Source organism: Diceros bicornis, chromosome 16, assembly GCF_020826845.1.
Source record: "Diceros bicornis minor isolate mBicDic1 chromosome 16, mDicBic1.mat.cur, whole genome shotgun sequence".
Lineage (NCBI taxonomy): Eukaryota > Metazoa > Chordata > Mammalia > Perissodactyla > Rhinocerotidae > Diceros > Diceros bicornis.
This window is the reverse complement of record NC_080755.1, coordinates 30,338,545-30,359,967: the sequence shown is the minus strand read 5'-3', so window position 1 is coordinate 30,359,967 and position 21,423 is coordinate 30,338,545. Positions and strand designations below refer to the sequence as shown.

The 21,423-nt window shown below is 43.6% G+C and overlaps 1 protein-coding gene across 3 annotated transcripts in view; it reads right to left on the bottom strand.

Moving 5' to 3' along the window:
* FHOD3 (formin homology 2 domain containing 3) overlaps nt 1–21,423 on the bottom strand; it is a 457,851-nt gene that overhangs the window by 391,561 nt on the left and 44,867 nt on the right. For all 3 annotated transcript variants that reach the window (XM_058557016.1, XM_058557014.1, XM_058557015.1), the window contains exon 2: nt 7,107–7,213. In XM_058557016.1, the coding sequence (XP_058412999.1) occupies nt 7,107–7,213 (107 nt within the window). The remainder of the gene's footprint in view (nt 1–7,106; nt 7,214–21,423) is intronic.

The following is a 21,423-nucleotide window of genomic DNA, read 5'->3' as shown; positions in this document are numbered from 1 at the left end:
ACCAATACATGCCTTCCTGCCTTGATGTGAAGCTGGAGGGATAGTGGCCATATTGTAACTATGATGAAGCATGCAAGATGAAAGCCACACCCTAAGGATGGCAGAGCAGAAAGATAAAGAAGCCTGGGTTCTAAGAGCATCTTGTAATCAACATATTATCCTCAAAACAACATAATTATCCATCTTTTCTTTAATAGACTTCATTTTTTTTTTTAGAGAAGTTTTGGGTTTACAACTCCCTTCCTCCAAGCAATCACCCCAGCCTCTCTGGTCCTTGATGCTTCTCACCTGGGTCCCAGGCAAATAGTTCTCACCTGGCCATGTCCCACCTTGAGTGTGGCTTGACATAAACTCAGACTAACATGTATAAACCTCTTTTCCCCCTCCCCAAACTGCCCCCACTCCATAACCTCGCTACCTCTCTAAGCAATCCACCCTCTGTACACTATCCATCTAATGTCATGTGTCCATTTTGTTCTCCTGTTTCCATCTACTCAACCAGTACATCTCCAGATTCACAGCTCCCTCCCTCTCCAGTCCAGGCCCTAATCCACCCACCTTCCTCAGCCACCAGGTTCAGGCCCATTAGGTCACTCCCTTCTCCTCCCCATAGTGGGCCACATCTAACTGCAGCCTCCCTGCTCTAAGTTCTGTCTACTCACCCCACCCTCCCTGTTACTTGAGGAGCTCCATGAGGGCTCCCTCTTTGCAGGTCAGTTCTTTTCTGACTCCAACCCACACCGTAAAGCCCAGTGCCTACCTGGGCTCCCCCACACCCACCTGCTGCCATCTTTGTCCTGTTGTACAATCTGGCATTTGAAGGTATTCAGAGCCTTTCCAATTCCACTGTCCACTCAGCATGGGAGTTCATTCTCTCTGTCTGACTTACTGCAGCATCTTCAGGACGGGTCTCCCTCATGTAGTGGAATCACCTGGGGGGGCTTTAAAAAGCACGCTGCCTGGGCCCACCCCCCAAGATCTGATTGCACTGGTCTGGGGCTGGGCATGGGAGGGAGGTTTTTAAAATTCCTCAGATGGTTGCAATAGTATCCAAGATTGACAGACTCTGCTAAAGGTTCCAGACCAAGCACCTGACCACCTGAGGATCTTTTTAAAAGGGGAAATTCCCCGGGCTCCACCCACGCCAAACCTCCTGAAGCAGGCGCCTAGAAACCAGCACTTCTAAGCAGCTTCCTCGCAGGGTATTTAGAGGGAGCCAGTCCAGCAGTGGCCCAGAGCTGGTGTGCAGGGGGCTCTGGGCTACCCCGCTCAGCCTAGCACTGAAGTCACCCGCTAGGCACCTTTTGTTTGAAAGGGCCAGTTTTCTCCCCTCGGTGACCAGAGGCAGAGGTTAGTGGTCTGCACTTTGAGCCTTGCACAGCCTTGAGAAGACAGGAGACCCTTAATAACCATCATTGGCTTGCCAAAAGAGCCTCAGACAACACACCTGCACTCTCAGCTGGAGATTATCACTTAAGAGGAAAAGAGGGGGGAGTCTTCATGGCTTCCCATCTACACCCTAACCAGAATCTCTCTTTTAACTTGTTGAGGTTTTTGTTATTTGGTTTGGTTTTTCAGGTTCAATAGGTTTTTAGATTTAGGTTCAAAATGTATTTTAGGTGATTTCCCATTCCACCAGATCTAGGTGTAGAGGAAACCCAGACAAAGATGTGACTGGATGAGGTTAACTTTTGTTTCAGACAGTAAGAAGCGAAAACTGCTTCCTATTGTTTCTAACTTGACATTCTGGGATGCAAAAAACTCTTTGAGAATCTGATGAAAAGCTGTGAAACCTCCCCACCCAAAAACCCTGCACACACACAAACTGTGCAGAAGCCTTGGGGGTTCACAGACCCCCACACACATGGATCCTTGGGGCTTCTCTGCTGCAGGTTGAGAAGTTAGGTGTCTAAGAGTCAAATCAGTGCTCTCCGCACACTCCTTTGTCCCTCTAAACACGCCCACTGCAAAGCTGGCGGGGTCGGGATCAGGGCCGAGTGGGGCCCACCCCTGCACAGGGGCTTCCTCATAGCCCACCCCACCCCTGCCTGGCCTCACATCCTTCATTTCTGAGCCACAAGCCTCACACTGCCAGGCTCTCCCCACCCACATTCCACAGGGCTTTGTCTGACTTTGCCCACCCACACACAACCCTATGAGGACAGGAGTTGGGGTTGGGGGAGTATTTACCAGCACCCCCATAGCAGGTGAGGAAATCGAGAGATAAGCAGCAGCTCTCTTCAGAGCCGACCCTCTGGGACAGGCCTCAGAGGAGTGAAGCCTACGAAAAGGTGAGTGCCACAAGTTACTCAGTTAGGAGCATCTGGGATTATGTACACCAAGTCCAGCAACCTCACTGGTCCTCACAACGTCCCTGAAGCACCGTGCTTCTCAGGCCCACTCAGCTCTACCATGCTCCCACCTACTGCCCCCTCCACCTCCCGAAGCCACTATCTCCCCTTCAGGGCTAACCTCAAGCCCCACCTTCTCCATGACAGTTCCCTGTGGACCTGAGCTGGCACTGGTTTCCTTTCAGAGGCAATGGCGGTGGGAACAAGCAAAAAGGGTGAGGGGCTCTGGCCCAGCTCTGCCCTATGGGCAAGGCTCTAGCCCTGGTTTCTTTAACTGAAAAAATGAGATCTCGGAATGGCTGACCTGCATAGACCCCTCCAGGACTAAAATCCAGTGAATCCTATTTCAATGTATCATCTTCTCAAATGCTGACTAATTACAGTAAGGGCTACTAGCTTTGAGTATGTATTATACGCCCGAAACTAGCTTAACGTTTTAGAGACATCATCACATTTTACCTCACAACAACCCACAGAGGCAGTACTATGATTATATTGTCCCCACTCACAAAGAAACTGAGGTTCAAAGAGGTGAAGTAACATCTCCTTGGCCACACAGCAATGAGACTAATCGCAAAGCCCCTATCCCTAACCACTATTGCGATGCTGCTCTCTGCTATGCTCTCCTTGGGTACCAGAGACCCTGTTGGGATCCCTGCTGATACAGGGAGGAAAAAGGGATTGGGTAATATTGTCCTCATTTTATAAATAAATTATATAAACTCCTATCAGAGGTAAAGTGGCTTGCCCAAGGTCACAGAACGGCAGGGGCAGAAATAATAATCCAGAGGCTTCGGGGCTTCTGTTTCCACTGCACTATGCTATGGTTGCTAATTTCCCTGGCCTTGGAAGGCAATGAGCAGGCCTGGCTCTACTTTGTTAGCATAATAATTGCTTTGTCCTTCCATTTTTGAAGGTCTTTCTCCTCTTCTCTGATTAGCTACAGCTGGAATGATAATTCTAAACAACAAGTGAGTTAATTTTTAGTCTTGACATAAAAGAGCAGGGTAATGGATAAAAACAAAGAAACAAACTCCTCCAGCCAGGAAAACTCACTCAAAACACACTGTAGGAAAAACACCACTATTTTCACCCAGCCTGTCAGATGTCTTCATTAGATGGTCACATTAGCAGATATTTTGCTATAGTTTACACAAAGAAATCATCAAGAGAAAGAATGGTATTTCATTTGCCCTTTTCATGCCTCAAAAGGGTAATTCTTAACTAGGAAGAAATTATATTTTAACTCCCATTCGTGGGAGACAAGGGTTCTTAGGCACACAGACTTTGCCAGATGCCACACTTCTAGGAGAGGACCCAGGAGGGATGCTCCGTGCAAGCGATGCTGTGAATGTGCCCAGACACCTCCCACCTGTGCAGGAAGGCTCAGCCCGCAGGCTGCTTCCAGCCAGCTCCCAGTGATTAGCCATGTGCTGCCAGTGCTCAGGGCTGGTAAATGACCTAGGGATAACCAGGCTGACCTGGCCATCCCAGGACATCACCATCCTGCCATGACTTCTGCAACCCAGGCCAGGGACGGAGGGGCCTCCCCACCAGAGATCAGTAAAGGTGGCTTCTTCACACTCTTTGGGACAAAGAGGTGTGTCATCCTGAGTACATTCTAAAGGACAAGGGGCGGGTCACCACAAATGAAGACTATTTCAAAGACAAACTCTGGGGTGAGTTTGGGGCACACCTGTCAAATGTGCAGCAACTCAACATCATTTGGGCTACCTTCCCCCGTTTGCAGGTTCCCACGTCATGAGTCCCGCCTTCTCATCTTGCCATAATTCATTTCCGAGCATCCTGTGTTGTTAGGGTGCAGAAATGTGGTCACAGCTGCACCTATCAGATGGATCCATGGCCAGGTGCCGATTCAGAAGGGAACAAAGTAAGCAAGTCAGCCCCAGGGCCTACGCTGGGTCCCTGGCTCTTCAGGAACAGCTGTGGAGGAACTTCCAGCACCTGGATGCTGGTGTTGACAGTGTGAGCTGTAGTGTCAGGGCCAGATGATGGCAGCAAGTGTGTCTTCCTGGAGCCACCCTGCAGTGAGGTCGGGTGCTGTTTCAACTGGAGCCAGTGTCTTAGCCTGGGACTGATGATGTCCTTGTATGAACCAACCTTATGTCACCAAAGGTACAAACGTACATCCTGAGTACAACCTGAAGTGCCTTTGCCCAGAAGCTCCTGGGATGGAAGAGGAGTACCGACTTGGGAATCGGTCACACCTATGTTCAAACCTGGCTCCACCATCTACCAGCTCTGCTGTCCTGGACACATACTTTAACTCCTGACCCTCAGCTGTTTCAAATGAAAAATGGAGACAATAAAATCCAATCACATCACTGGTAAGAGAATGAACTATTAAACAAACATACCATGAATAAGGTGCCTAGTGTAGTGGTTGGCATAGCAAGTGCTCCATAAATGTTCTTTTATTCCCCCCTCTTAACTCTTGATACTGTTTTGTAATATACTAACACTTTTTTTTCCCAAGGTGCCATCTCCAAATCAGTCAAGTTTTGACAAAAAAGAAAAAAATCACGGGGCCGGCCCGGTGGCATAGTGGTTAAGTTCGCATGCTCTGCTTTGGCGGTCCAGGGTTCGCAGGTTCAGATCCTGGGTGCGGACCTATGCACCGCTCATCAAGCCATGCCGTGGCAGCATCCCACATAAAGTACAGGAAGACGGGCACGGATGTTAGCCCAGGGCCAATCTTCCTCAGCAAAAAAGAGGAGGGTTGGCAACAGATGTTAGCTCAGAGCTAAGCTTCCTCACAAAAAAAAAAAGTAGAGGAAGATTGGCACAGATGTTCGCACAGAGACCATCTTCCTCAAGCAAAAAGAGGAAGATTGGCAATGGATGTTAGCTTAGGGTCAATCTTCCTCACCAAAAAAAAAAAAAAAAGTATAGGCTGGCCCCATGGCATAGCGGTTAAGTGTGCACGCTCTGCTGCTGGCGGCCCGGGGTTCGGATCCCGGGTGCGCACCGATGCACTGCTTGTCAAGCCATGCTGTGGTGGCGTCCCATATAAAGTGGAGGAAGATAGGCACAGATGTTAGCCCAGGGCCAGTCTTCCTCAGCAAAAAGAGGAGGATTGGCATGGATGTTAGCTCAGGGCTGATCTTCCTCACAAAAAAAAAAAAAAGGAAAGAAAAAATCAAACAGGACATGGTCTGCAAGCATAAGACCACTAGAGACATTTTTCCAGTTGACAATGATCTACTCATAACACTCCTGGGGTCTGTTTGATAAATGAGCCATGAAGTCATCCAATTAGACTGTCATCCAGCCTGAATTCTGACATCTTTTATACAGGGATGTCATTGTCAAATACTTGGTAAAAACTATAGCAATGGAATTTCCCCAAGTCTCTCACTCTAATAATGTTAATTTTGAAAATGATGATGAGCAGAATCTGGTGTGACTTAATAATGATACCCCTCATGTGTGTACAGCCACCTGAGGTAGTTTCCACCATCTTTTCCCACACACTGTTGGTGTGGCCCTTGGAACCGCTAAGGAGACAGGAAGGGCATCCTCAGAGAACCTTGCTGTTCCTACCAAGGACCCTGGTCTTCTTGGTGCTCATGGTCATGCCATTCAGGACTCCATTCTGGGATCCTGCCCTTCACCTGGCCACCAATGTTCACTAAGTGCCTATAACATGTTGAGAATATGCTAGGCACTGGATATTCACAGGCCCAGTTCTGACCTAGCAGAGTTTTAGCAGTAAAGAAGAGGGATAATTAAGGGGAAAAGGACCATAAATTGTGATGGGTATTAAAGCAGGGGAAACCCAGGAAGTCATCAGTACACAGTGGAGTCAGGTAGGAAAGTAACACTAAGAGCGTTCCCATATTTCCTCATTTTTTGAGCCATTCATGAAAAACAGCACTCAGATAATATTCATCTGACCATAATATATTTTTAACCCAGGCAAGGTAGCTTGAAAACAACTTTTGGGGAGGTCCCTGAACATCAGATTAAGACAGCTGAGCATTATCTGGAAAGCAACAGGGAGTCTCTGAAGGTTTCTCAGGAGGAAGGTGATGAAATCAGAAATATACTGGGATCTAGATGGATGAGGAATAGAAAGGGAGGCAGGGGCCCCCAAAAAACGCCATTTCAATAATCTAATAAAGAACAGCTGATTTTAGGGGTATATTCCTACCCCTAAATTCCTACCCCTGATTTCACTTTCTGTACACATCTCTGATTTTTCAGAAGTATTGCTTTATTCTGATTCACAGCAATCAGAAGTATCAAGCAATTCTAAATGCAGGCCAAAAGTAACTTGATGTTAATTAGCATGATTATATTCTCCACTGTAATGAGTTCAAAAGATGATATAGTATAAAATGATCTGCTGGGGAATCTGCCCAGAAAACTAAATATCCAGTAAGTTAGTATTAAAAACAATGTTTAAAACAGTTGTTCAATCCACTAAAATCTGGAAAATATTAATTATATTTGGTTTGAAAAAAAAACTTAGAATGTAAATACCATGTGCTTAATTAAACTATACCAGAAATTTTCCTACCCTTAAGTAGGCTTGTCAAGAAAGTGTCTCAAAATGCAAAAAGGTTTGCAGTTACTACTGTTGAGTCACTTGCATCTCCCTTCTTTTGGTATGACTGTGAGTGAAGAGAAGGTCAAAGCTATGGTGGTTTCTCCAAAATATGTTAAGGCCTCAATGGACCCCCATTTCTTGGAAGGTTGGGACTAGACAGCAAGGACAATTGTCACTCTTACCCAGCGTCATCCTGGAAGCCTTCTAACTCGTCCCGTTGCTCTGCCAGCGTAGCTTCCAAGTCCAGGTAGGTGCCATTGTGGGAGAGCTGCAGCGTGCAGTCGTCGAGCTGCAAGAGAACGAGCCTGTTAAGCCCAGCCTGCTCCTAGAATGGGGACTTTGCATGGAGAAATCACTGCACGTTGCCCTCATGATTTTTTGAAATCAAGCATTATTCCACAATTTAGATCATAACTAGAAGAGGTAGTGTTTTAGTATAAATAGATTGGGAGCAAACTACATAATGAGTAGACAGAAATGACACTCATTAAGGGAGTGGCATTGACAGGGCCCAACAGCCATGGACTAGGGAGGAGAAGAGCCCTTTGGGCACTGGGCCAGTGCCACTTTCCACTCTCATGGGCCCAGGACAAGCCATGGATTTGTGGAGTTGAAACCAAGATCACAATGCCATGTGACCACAGATTAAAAGTCACGGAGTTTAAAAGGCAAATTTGGTGGGGAAAACATGCTGTTTCCTTTGACTCAGTGAAAACCCTACTTATTCAGATTCTACGGCCATGCCAGGCACATTACAATTAATAGTTGCTCAATAAACATTTTTACAATTGAACTGAAAGAAAGATTCTCCATCTGAATGGCAACATATCCAAATTACAACATACCAAAGAGGACATTAGGTCTCTTTGATACTAGTCTCAGTTTTCAAAAATTTATTTAACAAATACTTACATGTTGTTAATTATGTTCCATGCATAATTCTAAGCATTTTACTTATGTTACATCATCTGATTCTCACAGGAACCCTAGTAATTTCTATTGTTATCCCCATTTTACAGATATGGAAACTGAGGCACAGACAGAGACTAAGTTTCTTGCCCAGTGTCACATCTGGTAAATGGTGGAGCTGGGATTTGGATACTGGCAGTTTGATTTGAGGTCATGCTCTCTACTACTACACTCTGCACCCTCTCTATGGCCAGAGACCTACAAAGGACTTGAAAATATTATGCTTCCAAAATGCAGCTTGTGTCATCTGAGTGTTCTGGTGTGGCCAAGGCAATACCACATATTTGCCAACCCCATTCCCTTTTCCTCCTGGGCACAGAGACCACATCTCCCAGCCTTATAGATGGGCAATGATCGTGCAACTGCGTACCAACCAATGGACTATCAGTGAAAGTAAAGAAGGCTCCCAACGGGCCTGGCTTTAACACCCCTACCACCTTTCTTCTTTTGCCTGTGGCCACATGCAGAGAAGCCAGAGGGGGACTCTGAAGTCTAGAAACCAGCGAAGCCCCAGACAGAAGGAGCTCGGGTTCCTGAATCACTGTGTGGAAGAGAGCATTTTGCTGCCCAGCATGCACTGACCCGTTCTGGACAGTGACAAGAGCAGGACACAAGCCTTTGCTGTGGTAGGTCATTGAGATTTTGAGGTTGTTACAGCAGCCAGCATTACATGACAGTTAGAATGATCAATACACTTAAAAATACAAGAAAATAGGGCCGGCCCCATGGCTTAGCGGTTAAGTGCACGCGCTCCGCTGCTGGCGGCCCGGGTTCGGATCCCAGGCACGCACCGACGCACCGCTTCTCCGGCCATGCTGAGGCCGCGTCCCACATACAGCAACTAGAAGGATGTGCAGCTATGACATACAACTATCTACTGGGGCTTTGGGGGAAAAAATAAATAAATAAAAATTATTTAAAAAAAATACAGGAAAATAATTTTACAAAAGATTAAGATTAACATGATGAGGAGATTCAAATGTGTAACTTCATGCTTGATTTCTCAGGCTGTCAGGGTGGCTCTTATTATTCATCTACTTGGTGAGTTAAGGCTCTTATTCCAAAATGACAGGAGATTGGGGAAAAGTGGAAACAAATATGTGTCTACTTTAAAACATCTAGATAAAGGCCTGATAATTCTCCCACTGTAAGTGAGATTTCAAACAAGGAATTAGTCTCTTTTGATAGAAAAGCTTTGCTTCTTATCCTCAGCAAGAGAAATGCAGACTGTCAACTCGTCTAGAATCAGCACCTATAACAGGCTGCTAATTCTTGTAGGGAGCCCACAGTTCCTTGTTTCTGATTATCCCCAACAGAATGAAAGGAATGTGTTCTTCATTATTTGTAAGAAATACCTAGTTAAATCATTTGAAGGGTTTAATCCTATTTGACTCACTGATTTTATTTCTCTAATAAACAAACTGCTCCTCATAACTACTAGAGGCATGCTGGTGAGGTTCAGCACTCTTGACTTGCATTTTTACAGATGGATCATCTGATCTGAGAAAGCATTTAAACCCAGGGATCAAATTGGCCAAACTCACTGTACCGTGGTGTCAGAGGTATGCCCAAGGTTTTGAGGGAACACACAGGGGAGCTGCCTTCCCCAGCCTGTGGAAGTAGCAGACAAGAAGGATTTCTTGCAAAAGATTTCCCCTGGGCCAAGGGTCTCCTGTGGACTGAAATCAGACTTTATCATTCCTAGGTGGAAAATTCCATTAAAACTGGACCTGTGAACATGTACCCTGGACCATGTGTACAGCTGGCATCACTGCAGCTCATTCTTGCTTCTAACTCCTACTGACGTTATTAACTAGTAAAGCTTACTTGGTCGGTTCTGCTGATAGTATCAATGCTTTTGCTTATTTTTAATCCCACATATAATCAACAGACTATAAGATGGGGATAATGAAAGCCCTTTAAGCCATAACTATTTCTTTTGCCTCAGCCCCTGCAGTGTGTGAACCCAAAGAAAGAAGCTTTTGGATAAAGAGTTTCTGCTTCTCCTCAAGGGGGCCTGAGTCATTCTGAGGCTGTGGTCCACACTCAGGTCAGACAGAGAGGACCAAGTCAGAGAGGAAGTGCTGCTCAGGGGTGGAGAGAGGCAGAAGTGCACAAGTACGTGGTATAAATACTCCCACTGCGGCTGATTTCAAGCTACCAGTGTGAAGTCACTGTGCATGGAGTTGGCAAAAGACATGCAGCAGTTCACCACTAGATAGTGTGTTTACCACACAGATTTAAGAGATGTAAGAAATCTCAAAAGCATCGGTAGCAGTAAAATGTAATAAAATAATTAGGGAGTGACATGCTTTGAATATTTATTACCTTTGTTTTTAATATAACTTATTTAATTGTACATTGATAGAATTTGATTTTTAATAATGGCTATGTTCAACAACTGGCTCACAAAATTCCCAAGAATGTATCCATCAGCCCTCTCGAGCCACCCAGGCCTGCTCCAGCACACTCTGCTTCTGGCCCTCCCAGGTCATTAGTTTGAGGCTCCTAATGTGGAGATAGCAGGGAGTGGATGAAAGGCTGAGAGACCCTGTCCCGGCTTTCAGTCCTCACGGCCCCTACCCAGCCCTGCTCTTCTCCTTAGCTAGGGCCGAGGTGAGGAGGACTACTGGTAGCCAGCAGATACAGCCCTGTCCTTCCTGGCAACCAGATACAGCCCTGTCCTTCCTGGCAACCATGGCTATTTTGCACATCATCTCCATCTCATACCTTCCAAATTTATTCTCAGCAGCCCGAGGTGAATATCCATTTTTCCTCCACACTCACTCTGGCCCACCAAGTATCTGCCTCAACATGCTCCCAGCCCGCTCTGAACCACAACAAGAAGCCCCACAATCTCCCCAGCCTTCTGACAACAGAATCTCAAAACCTTAGCAGAACTGCCCATTCTCATCATTCCTCTCTTCACACTCAGGGCAACATTAACTACTACCACTTCCCTAGTTCAATTTTAACAAAATTATATGTCAGGCACAGGCTGGGCACCAAGGAACACATAAACACTTCCTTCCCTCAAAGATCATATTATTGAGTAAATATGATACAAAAACAGAGCACAGAAGAGAATAAAAAGCCACTTCAACTGTCAAATGTGTGGAAGTTCATCCTCAGTTGTATTCCTTCTCTATAATTAGCAGCCACAGCCTCCTGAAACCGAAGCATGCTGCATAAGACTGTCCCAGTCTCCCTTCCAGAAGAAAGGCCGCCATTACTTCCTAAGCCAGTGTCATGAGCCTGCTCCCCCAGTTAACGGTTGGGCGATTTGTATGGGTGAGTCCTCCAACTAAAACAGAAAAGATGAATGTGTGCCTTTTAATCCCTCAGGAAGTGTGTGTGGAGTCCCCACAGTAGGGCAATAGGAAGGGGGCAAGGTCAGACATTGCCACTTTGAGGGAGCTGGAATACTCGTGCACAAAGGGAGTCCCAACAACACGGGTGACCTGTGAAGACACCAGTAAGTCAACACACACTGCCCACTCCATTCCACAACACAAGCCCTGCCTCATCATTACACCCGAGACACATGAGATTAATATTTAAACCATCACATGAACCAAGGAGTATGGATAAAGGGCTTCTTTGCTGGACTGACACATTGAAACAGCAAAATCCCCTAAACAGTTTAGGGGTTCGGCTCTAGGTATTATTTTTACAAACAAATTGATAAGTACACTAAACGAATTCTTCAGTCCTGCCAGCGATGACTAAATAACAGTTATAAAAGAATGCAACAATGTGAATATGTCGCGAGTGGAAGTGAATTCCAATCTGGCTAAAGATTTAGATGAAACTACCCAAACTTTGCCTACGTGTGAAGGACTCAGACACCTCCTTGTCAGACCAGCTCCTGATGGGGAACCTCAATTCCTACTTACACGGAGGCAACCTGATCCCCTCCCTTGGCCTCTCATGTCAACTGTCTTCCTGAATGACTTAAGGGCCCTGGAATTTCCTGACTCCAACAATTTTCATGTCAACCCTGATCTCCTGGCAGCATGTCCCCTGCACTCCTTTCTTGGCTCTAGGTTTGGTGGCCAGGACACTGCCGGCCACTTCAGGACATAAGACAAAGTAGGGAGCCATGTGGGAAGATAACATTACAGGGCTATTATAGAAGTGCGACCGTTAGAGAAATTAGGGGCAGAGACAGTGGCACTGCAGGAAGACTTCAGATCAGGTTGCAGGCAGTAAACCTGTGGCCAGGATTCTGGTGGGGGTTGGGGTGCTTACAGGGAGTCAGTCACAGATCCACATGAAGGACTCTTCCAAATGCCCTGGAATTCTGTGTCACTCCACATGGGTCAAAACAAACCATTAAAATGGGCCCTCAGTCTCTAGAGACACAGAAAGAGCCCTCCACTCCTTGCAGACAGGTTGCACTAGGTTACTCTGGGGTTCTTTTGACTGTTGCTACAGTGCATTCAAAAAGAAAGGGCCGACTCACGGTTCTGAAAAAAAAAAAAAAGCAAATATCTAAAACAAGGCTGATGTCACGTCTCGATTTACATATTCTTTTCTTTCCTTAATCCAGTGAAGTGGCATGTTATTGGGGTGGTTTAATGATTATCTGGGTTTGGCAGCAGATCTACAGTGATCCTTAGTCTAAGCAATAAAATTTGTGTAACCCTGAAATAGATTTGCATGGAACTGTTCCATAAATATACACGAGGGCTATCCTTTAAGCTAATTTTGGTAACAGTTCAGAAGTGGGAAAATACATGCTGATTTTAAAAGAGAAAAAAAAAAAAAAGAAAAGCTAAAATAAGTCATTTGCTTATGTCATTTGATTGGTTCCTCCCGTGCCTGCATCCACACCCCTCGCAATGCGATTTTGCAGCTCCTTCCATCAAGAGGTGGATCCTTTCTCTACACTTGGAATCTGGGCTGGCCTGTGTCTTGCTCTGGCCAATGCAGTAGCAAATGTGACACAGCAGAGGCTTGAAAGGTCCTTGCTCAGTGGGGCTGCCCTCTTTTGCTGTTCTTAGAACTTTGCCACCACATGAAGAAGCCTAGGCTAGCCAGCCTCCGGGATGTCTGGTTGTTCCTGCTCCCCCGCCGACAGCCTGCCAACTGCCACACACTGAGTGAGGCCAATCTGGATCATCAAGCCTCCAGATGACCCACCAGCTGATGACAGACACATGCAGATATCAGCCAAAGTGGCCCAAACCAGAAGAACCGCCCAGTAGACCTATAGACTTGTGAGTAACATTTTACGGCTGTTGCTTTTAGTCAATCTCCTCTTCCCATGAGCCTGTCACCTCAACCCACAGCAGACAGGTAGCCCCTTGGGATTACAATTTCTCACTCAAAGTGCTCGGTGCCTGGACTGGTGGTGAGTGAGAGGCTTGCCCCACCAAGGTGCCCATCAAACACACCATGACACAGCCAGCTCAAGACAGGAAGGTCACCACCATGCCCAGCCCTCAGATGCCACAGAGCATGCAGGCCTGGCCCTGCCTCTCCGGAGCCCCAGTCCCCACTGGGGACAGAGGACAGTAGCAGTCGCTGAATAGAAAGGCCTGGAGCACCAGGGAATGGGGGAGCAGGCAACTGAGAACCCCTCCCAAGGAGATAAGGAGGCAGCAGGAGGCAAAACCATGCATGAGCTGTGGCTGCAAGCCCCTACAGCATGTTCTATCACCCCATTGTACTTCACGTACAAAACGCACATTCAAAGATAAAAGTATGAAGACTTTCAAGATAGCAACTGCAAGCACAAGGCCCTTCTGACTGCACTGGTCACACGTCCATAAAGCTGGCCCCACTCCTGGCTCAGAAATGAGGCATTGCTCTGGGCTCTGTCTCTCTCCAGGGCCGGGTTCACTGCGGGCCCCCTGAGTGCCCCACTTTGGGCTCATCCCAGCTGTAAGAGTGGTACAAAGGCAGTCAGCGTGTGTCCGTTGGTCAGTTCTAAGAGACCTACGCCCGGTTCCCCCTCAAATGGTGCTCCTGTTGCTACGTAGCCATGAAGCTTATGGCTTCCTTCAACTTTTTGGTTTCTTCTCAAGGCAGCAGAGACAAGAAACTGGACTTAGGTGACAAGCAAAAGAAGTTAGGAAAGAGAGCTTTCCAACAAGTAGTGCCACATGTCCCCTTCACAATTCTTAATAAAACCTACATAAAACCCTGGCCCAGCCATTCCAGCTTTTGTGGGCTATCGTCCCCTCACACCCATAATGACTACTGCAAAGGGACAAGTGGGAGAACACACACACCATAGCTGCCCTCTGCCATTTCCTAAGGTGGGTAGTGAGGACACGGCATTCACTCCATTATCCTTCAAACTATACATACCCTTCATGTTTATTCCTTTGTATGTACAATACACTTCACAATAAAAAATTATTAGGTTTATATACAGATGTAGTTTTACATATTTTAAAAATACAAGTAATACTTGATCAGTTTTCTTAAGAGAAAGGCCAGATGAAACTGATTTACATATCAGAAGAAAACAGATCCAGGTGGCTAACCCCAACAAATCACATTTAAACTTCTAAATCCCTAGGGGCCCATTTAGCCTCTTCGGAACAACAAATACATTACAGGTATTTTAATAAATGTTTTAGAGTGAAGCACAAGGATATTTTCAAAGATCCAGCATATATGGGTTATGAAATAACATGAATGTATTTACTTTGAAAGCAGTTGGACTTGGGCCGGCTCCGTGGCTTAGCGGTTAAGTGCGTGCGCTCCGCTGCTGGCGGCCCGGGTTCGGATCCTGGGCGCACACCAATGCACTGCTTCTCCGGCCATGCTGAGGCCACGTCCCACATACAGCAACTAGAAGGATATGCAGCTATGACATACAACCACGGACGGGGGCTTTGAGGGGGGAAATAAATAAAATTATAAAAAAAAAAGAAAGCAGTTGGATTTTACTTTCTCAGAAACTTTTAATAAGTTATGTTATTTGTGGCCACCAAACTCAGAGAGAGAAGCAGTGTCCTGAAATTGATTTAGGCAGTTTCCAAATCAAGCCCCAGATTTCTATTTAAGTCAACAAAGTTGTACAGCTCACCAACCAAAGGCAAGAGCCTCTGCCAAAGTCTACAAGAAAGACAAAGGCCAGGTTTCTCCCATTTAGAGCTTAAACTGAGGGGGTGTGATAATCTGGTAAATATTTGAATTATTTTAAAAGACTTTTTTATCATTAAATAAATAACCAAAAATGCATTAAACTTCTCTCTTGAAAAGGCTGGGCTTTATTTACTTATGTTTACACGTACCTTTCTCCATTTTCTCTTTCACTTTAGTCAGGTTGAAATAGTATCAGTACAAGGTTTCAGGATTATTATTGATCCATTATCATTCATTCATTTGCACATTCAGATTAATAGTCCCTTCCTGTGCTCCTTCTCTGTGCCAGGCACTGTGCTATGTCCTGGGGAGCTAGCCATGAGCATGACAGGCCATGTCCCAGGGAGCACTCACAGCTCCCAAACAACTGGTGGGAGTTCAGGGAAATGAGGAGGACAATGAGTTAGTCACCCTTGTGGTTTCTGTTCTTGTTTTCATTGGAGGAGTTTGGGGAGCGTGGAGCTGAAGTATGATGGATGCAAAAGCCTTGACACAGAAGGAGTTTGAGTAATCGAGGCACTGAAAGCAGGAAGGCTAAGGGCTCCGGAGGGGGAGCCTTCCTGGCCACAGTAGACTTTAGACTTGATTCTAGGGCAACAGAAGCCATGAAATGGTTGTAAACAGATGCATGCAGGACCAGTTTTGCAGTGTTGGGATGGAAGAGGGAAGACAAATGAAGAGGCCACTGCAGGAATTGGGGGCGATTTGAAGGTGGCTTGGACAATGGTGGAAGCAGTGGAAATGCAAAGAGAAGAGACAAGGGTGATACAGGGAAAGAGGGGGTACGGGAGGAAGGAAAAGTCACAACGATTTGGTGATTATCAGATGTGCAGGCATCCAACAGAGAGTTTCTTGCTTGAGCAAATGATGGTACCATTTATGAACACGGGAAACATTAGACAAAAAGCTGTTGTGGGCAGGCAGATAGGATAAAATTGGGATTTTTGCTTTTAACATGTTATGTCTAAAACAATTGGAGATGTTGAATAGAGAAACAGATTTGGGAGTTTGCACGTGAATAAAAACATGGTGGTTGAAACCCGACAAGTGCATTGGTGAGCCTAAAGATAACAGGCAACTTTTTATGTCGTGATGATCTGTAGTGGTATCCCCTTTTCCATTCCTGATATTGGTAATTTGTGCTTTCTCATTTTTTCTCTAACAGTATAGGAGAGGTCCTTTACTCATTCATGAGTCTGTTTTCAAAGATTCAACTTTTTGATAATATCGCTTTTCCTCTATTTTAAGTCTGTTTTTTATCTTATTAATTTCTCTTCTTTGCTATTTCCTTCCTTCTTCATTCTTTGTGTTTAATATGCTAGATTTTTTCTAACTCCTAAAATCTTAAGATTTTCAGTCTTTCTTCTTTTCAATTACGTGCATTTAAGACTATAATTTTCCTCTAAAAAGGATTTAGCTACAACCCACAAGATCTGATATGCCATATTTTCATTCTCTTCAGTCTAAAGTATTTTCTAAATTCTACTGGGATTTCTTCTTTGACCCATGGGTTATTTAGAAGTGTACTACATAATTTCCAAATATTTAGAAATTTTCTAGTATCTTTTTTATTGTTGATTTCTACTTAATTTCACTATGGTCAGAAAATATACTCTGAATGATTTCAATTATTTGAAAATGCTTAAAACTTATTTTATCGTTCTAAATCGAAAGGATGTGTACTCAACAACTGCAGTGTTTGTTAGATGAGATGCTCAAATCTCCTCTATCCTTACTGCTTTGTATCTGCTTGTGCTATAGGGAAGTGTATTAACCTCCCACTACAACTGTGAAATTTTCTATTTTTCATTTTAACTCTGTCAATATTTGATTCATTTATTTTGGTTATTTATTAGGCAAATACAAATATTTCCTAGGGGACTGACTCTCTAGCACTGTGAGATTTCCTCCTTATCTCTAGAAACGTTTCTTGCCTTAAAGACTACATCATCTATTATTAGTACAGCCATCCCACTTTCTTTAGGTTAGCATTGTATGGCTTATCTTCTTCCAACATCTACTTACAACATTTGGTGCTGATTTATTTAAGATGTGTCTCTTGCAAGTAGAATATAGTTTTTAAAATCCAATCTGACAATCAGTTTTTTAATAAAAGTACTTAATCAAAGTCTGTTAACCCAAAGTGATTGCTGATATTTGGGTTCAAATCTACACGTTTAGTATTTGATCTACATGTTCTAGATTCCTTTTTCCTCCTTTCTTGCCATCTTTTGATTTAATCTACTATTCTTTATTATTCCATATTTCCTTCCTATTATTCCATTTATTCCTAGTTACACATTCTTGTATTAATTCTTTCAGTAATTTACCCTATAGATAATCACATGGCTTCCTGACTCAGCAGAACCTACTATAAATCAGTGTTATCACTTCTCACACAAACTAGCACTCAGGTGCTAGACCACTTTAATATGGTCTATACCTTTTGAGATATTGAGAAATGTTTGTTTGTTTGTTTGTTTTTTGTGACGAAGATCAGCCCTGAGCTAACATCCATGCTAATCCTCCTCTTTTTGCTGAGGAAGACCGGCTCTGAGCTAACATCTATCGCCAATCCTCCTCCTTTTTTTTGCCAAAGCCCCAGGAGATAGTTGCATGTCATAGTTGCACATCCTTCTAGTTGCTGTATGTGGGATGCCACCTCAGCATGGCTGGAGAAGCTGTGCGTCAGTGCGCGGCCGGGATCCGAACCCGGGCCGCCAGTAGCAGAGAGTGTGCACTTAACCGCTAAGCCACGGGGCCGGCCACGAGAAATGTATTTTTAACCCCATGACATAGTATTGTTTTGGTCAATATTCATTTAAATTTACCCACATATTTACCTGGTCTCTTGCACCTCATTCCTTCCTGCATTTCTGTGCTTCTATCTCTGATAATTTCCTTCCTCCTGAAGAATTCTCTGGAGTATTTCTTTAGGGAGAGTCTGCTGGAAACAAGTTTCCTCAGTTCCTATTTTCTAGAAACATCTTTATTTCAATTTTTTTGGTAACACCTTTATTGAGATATAATTCACATACCATATAACTTACCCATTTAGAGCATACAATTCCCTGGCTTGTGGTATATTCACACAGTTGTGTATCTATCACCACAATCAATTTTAGAACATTTCCATCACCACCAAAAGAAACTAGGTATCCATTAACAGTAACTCCTCATTCCACAAACACACCCTCCTCTAGCCCCCAGAAACCACTAATCTACTTTCTGTTTCTATAGATTTTCCTATTCTAGACATTTGATATAAATGGAATCACTTAATATGTGGTCTTTTGTCACTGGCTTCTTTCACTTAGCATAAAGTTTTCAAGGTTCATCCATGACATAGCATTTATCAGTAATTCCCTTTATTGCTAAATATTCCATTGTATTTGATTTATCCATTCATTAGTTGATATACATTGGATTTTTCCACTTTTTGGCTATTATGAATAATATTACTATGAACATTTGTGTACAAGATTTTGTATAGACATATATTTTCATTTCTCTTGGGTATATACCTAGGAGTAGAACTGCTGGGTCATGTGCCACCTCTATGTTTAACACTTTAAGAAACTGTTAAACATTTTCCAAAGTGGCTACACCGCTTTATATTCCCACCAGCTATGCATGAGGGTACAATTTCCCTATAACTTTGCCCACACTTGTTTTTATTTTGATTATAGCCATCCTAGTGAATGTGAAGTGGTATCTTATGGTTTTGATTTGCATTTCTCTGATGGCTAATGATTATGAGCACCTTTTCATGTATTTATTGGTCACTTGTATATTTTCTATGGAAAAATGTCTATTCAAATCGTTTTCCCATTTTTAAATTGGGTTATCTTTTGGTTGTTGAGTTGTAAGAGTCTCTTATATATTCTGTATACAAGTCCTTTATTAGATATATGATTTGCAAAAATATTCTCCCTATTCATGGGTTTGTCATTTCACTTTCTCAATGCTGTCCTTTGAAACACAAAAGCTTTTAATTTTGATGGAGTACAATTCACCTATTTTTTCTTTTGTTGTTTGTGCTTTTGGTGTCATATCACCTTCATTTTGAAGGATATTTTTGCAGAATATAGAATTCTAGATTAGCAGCTATTTTCTTGGAGTAGCTACTGCTACTGCTACTCCACTGTCTTCTAGCTTTACATCATTTCAGTTGAAACACCAGCTTCCAGTCTTATTGTTGTTCTTTTGAAGATAATCTATTTTTCACAGGCTGCATTTAAAATTTTCTGGTCTTTAATTTCCATCAGTTTTACAGAAGTGCTTATGTGTGGTTTACCATGTATTTATCTTGCCTGGGGTTTATAGTAGTTCTTGAACTTGTGGCTTGATGTCATTTGTTGGTTTTGAAAAATCTTGGCCATTATCTCTTCAACTATTGATTCTGCCCCATTCTCCTTCTTCTTCCATCCTGGGACTCCAATACGTGTATTTTAGATCCATGTCCCATATGCCTAGTAGGCTCTTTTCTGCATTTTCCATTTTTTGCTCTCCATAAATTGGTCTTAATATCTTCTACTGACCTATATTCCAGATCATTAATTTTCTCTTCATCTGTGTCTAATCTTCAGTTAAACCCATCTGCTCCATTCTTAATTTTTGTATTTTTCATTTCTACAATTTCCATTTGCCTCTTTATATAATATATCCCTGTTTTGTTTTGTTAAAATTCTCCATCTTGCCTATTTTCTTGAATGTATTTATCATAATTGTTTTAGAGATCATATCTGATCACTCCAGTATCTGGATCACATATAGATATTTCTATGGGGTTTTTTTCCCCCTCTTGGTCATGTCTCTGGATATACCAGGTACATTTTATTGAATACAATCATTGTTTATGAAACATGTCAAGGCCCTGGGTGATATGTTCCTCCAGAGAGGACTTTCCTGAGCTGCTGGCAAGCTGTAGGAGTAGATCACCTTAATCCAATCAAGGATTGAGCTCACTCAGAACTGGGTTTCAGTCTTTGTAGGCCTAGTCTGTTTCCAGTGAACCCTTACTTCTAGGTTGTAATCTTTAGGGGTGCCAACTGAATGCACGGAGTGTTTATTTGGATCCATCTATCTTGGTGAGCTCTGATCTCTGTTTTTTTCTCTCCAGCACTGTGAAACTGCTAATAGCTTTGCTTAGCTTCTCAGCCTCCTCATAGTCACTTTTTGCTTGCCTTCACGGTCTTGGTACCTGTCATTGACGAACTGGTAAATTCATCAAGGTGAAAAGCAATTTAGAGTGTCTGACGCATTGAGTCTGACCTCAATGAGTCTCCCTTCTCTCTGGAATCTTGGCGTCCCAAGTCCTGGCTGCCTTGGGAGCTCTCTGGTGCCTTCAAACAGATGCTTTTTGGTCCTTTGTCTGCCTTATCTAGTTGTTCTAGGTAGGAGGTAGGAGTATTGGTCTGCTACAAGCTAGTGCATTATAGCCAGAAGCAGAAGCCCAAATATCTAACTTTTTAATAGCTAAAAACATTTACTATTCACTTGACATGGATTAACATGAATTATTTAATCCTCACACAGGCTATGAGGAAGGAACTATTATTATTCTCATCTTATAATTGATGCAAAACTGTGGAGCAAAAGCTCACAGCAAACTGAAACTTGACCCAACTTGCCCAAGATCACCACAATTAGTAGCCACTGAACCCAGCCAGCCTGGATCTTAAGACTGTGTTCTTAACTACAACAGAATATAGAACGAGGAGGAAAGAAAGGCACAGGAGTAAGCCCTCTGCCCTTCCAACACGTAGAGCTTGAGTCAAAGAAGAGACTGAGAGGGAGCAGCTAGAGGGGGCCAGAGGAAAACCTGGAGAAGGCTGTCCTACGAGCCAAGGGAGGAGAACATTTCGAGTAGAACATGGTCAACTGAGACATGGACTATAACAACTTTCATTTGAAAATAACAAGGTCAAGTGTTCGCAGCTGCTCATCCCTTCAAACAGTAAAAGATAAAACCTTTGTGGAGACACCAGCACATCCAATCTCACATCCTGTCCTTCTGCCAACATTCACTGAGCACACACTGTTCCCAAGTGTATTCTGCTTATTTGAGCTGCCAAGGAGAGGCAGCGCAAAATAGCTAAACCTAAAGCTAAACTCCTAAATAGCTAAACGACATAGCGGAATTCATGCAGTTAAAGGGGAACACTTAATTAGAGAAACCATGCAGACATGACAGCTCTCACTGATTCTCTTTAAAATCTTCAAAACTCTTACATAAAATTTTCAAGGGAATTCTTAATATATTATTGCTTTATTCTCTAAAACTCCCTGTTATTCACATTCATTGAAAGAAAAAGACTGTAATGTATGACATAAAGAAACCTGTTAACATAAGGAAGATTACAATCTTCCATTAACTTTGGATATTACGATAAGAACGAAGAGTCGGTGAAACGGGGAGAAAGA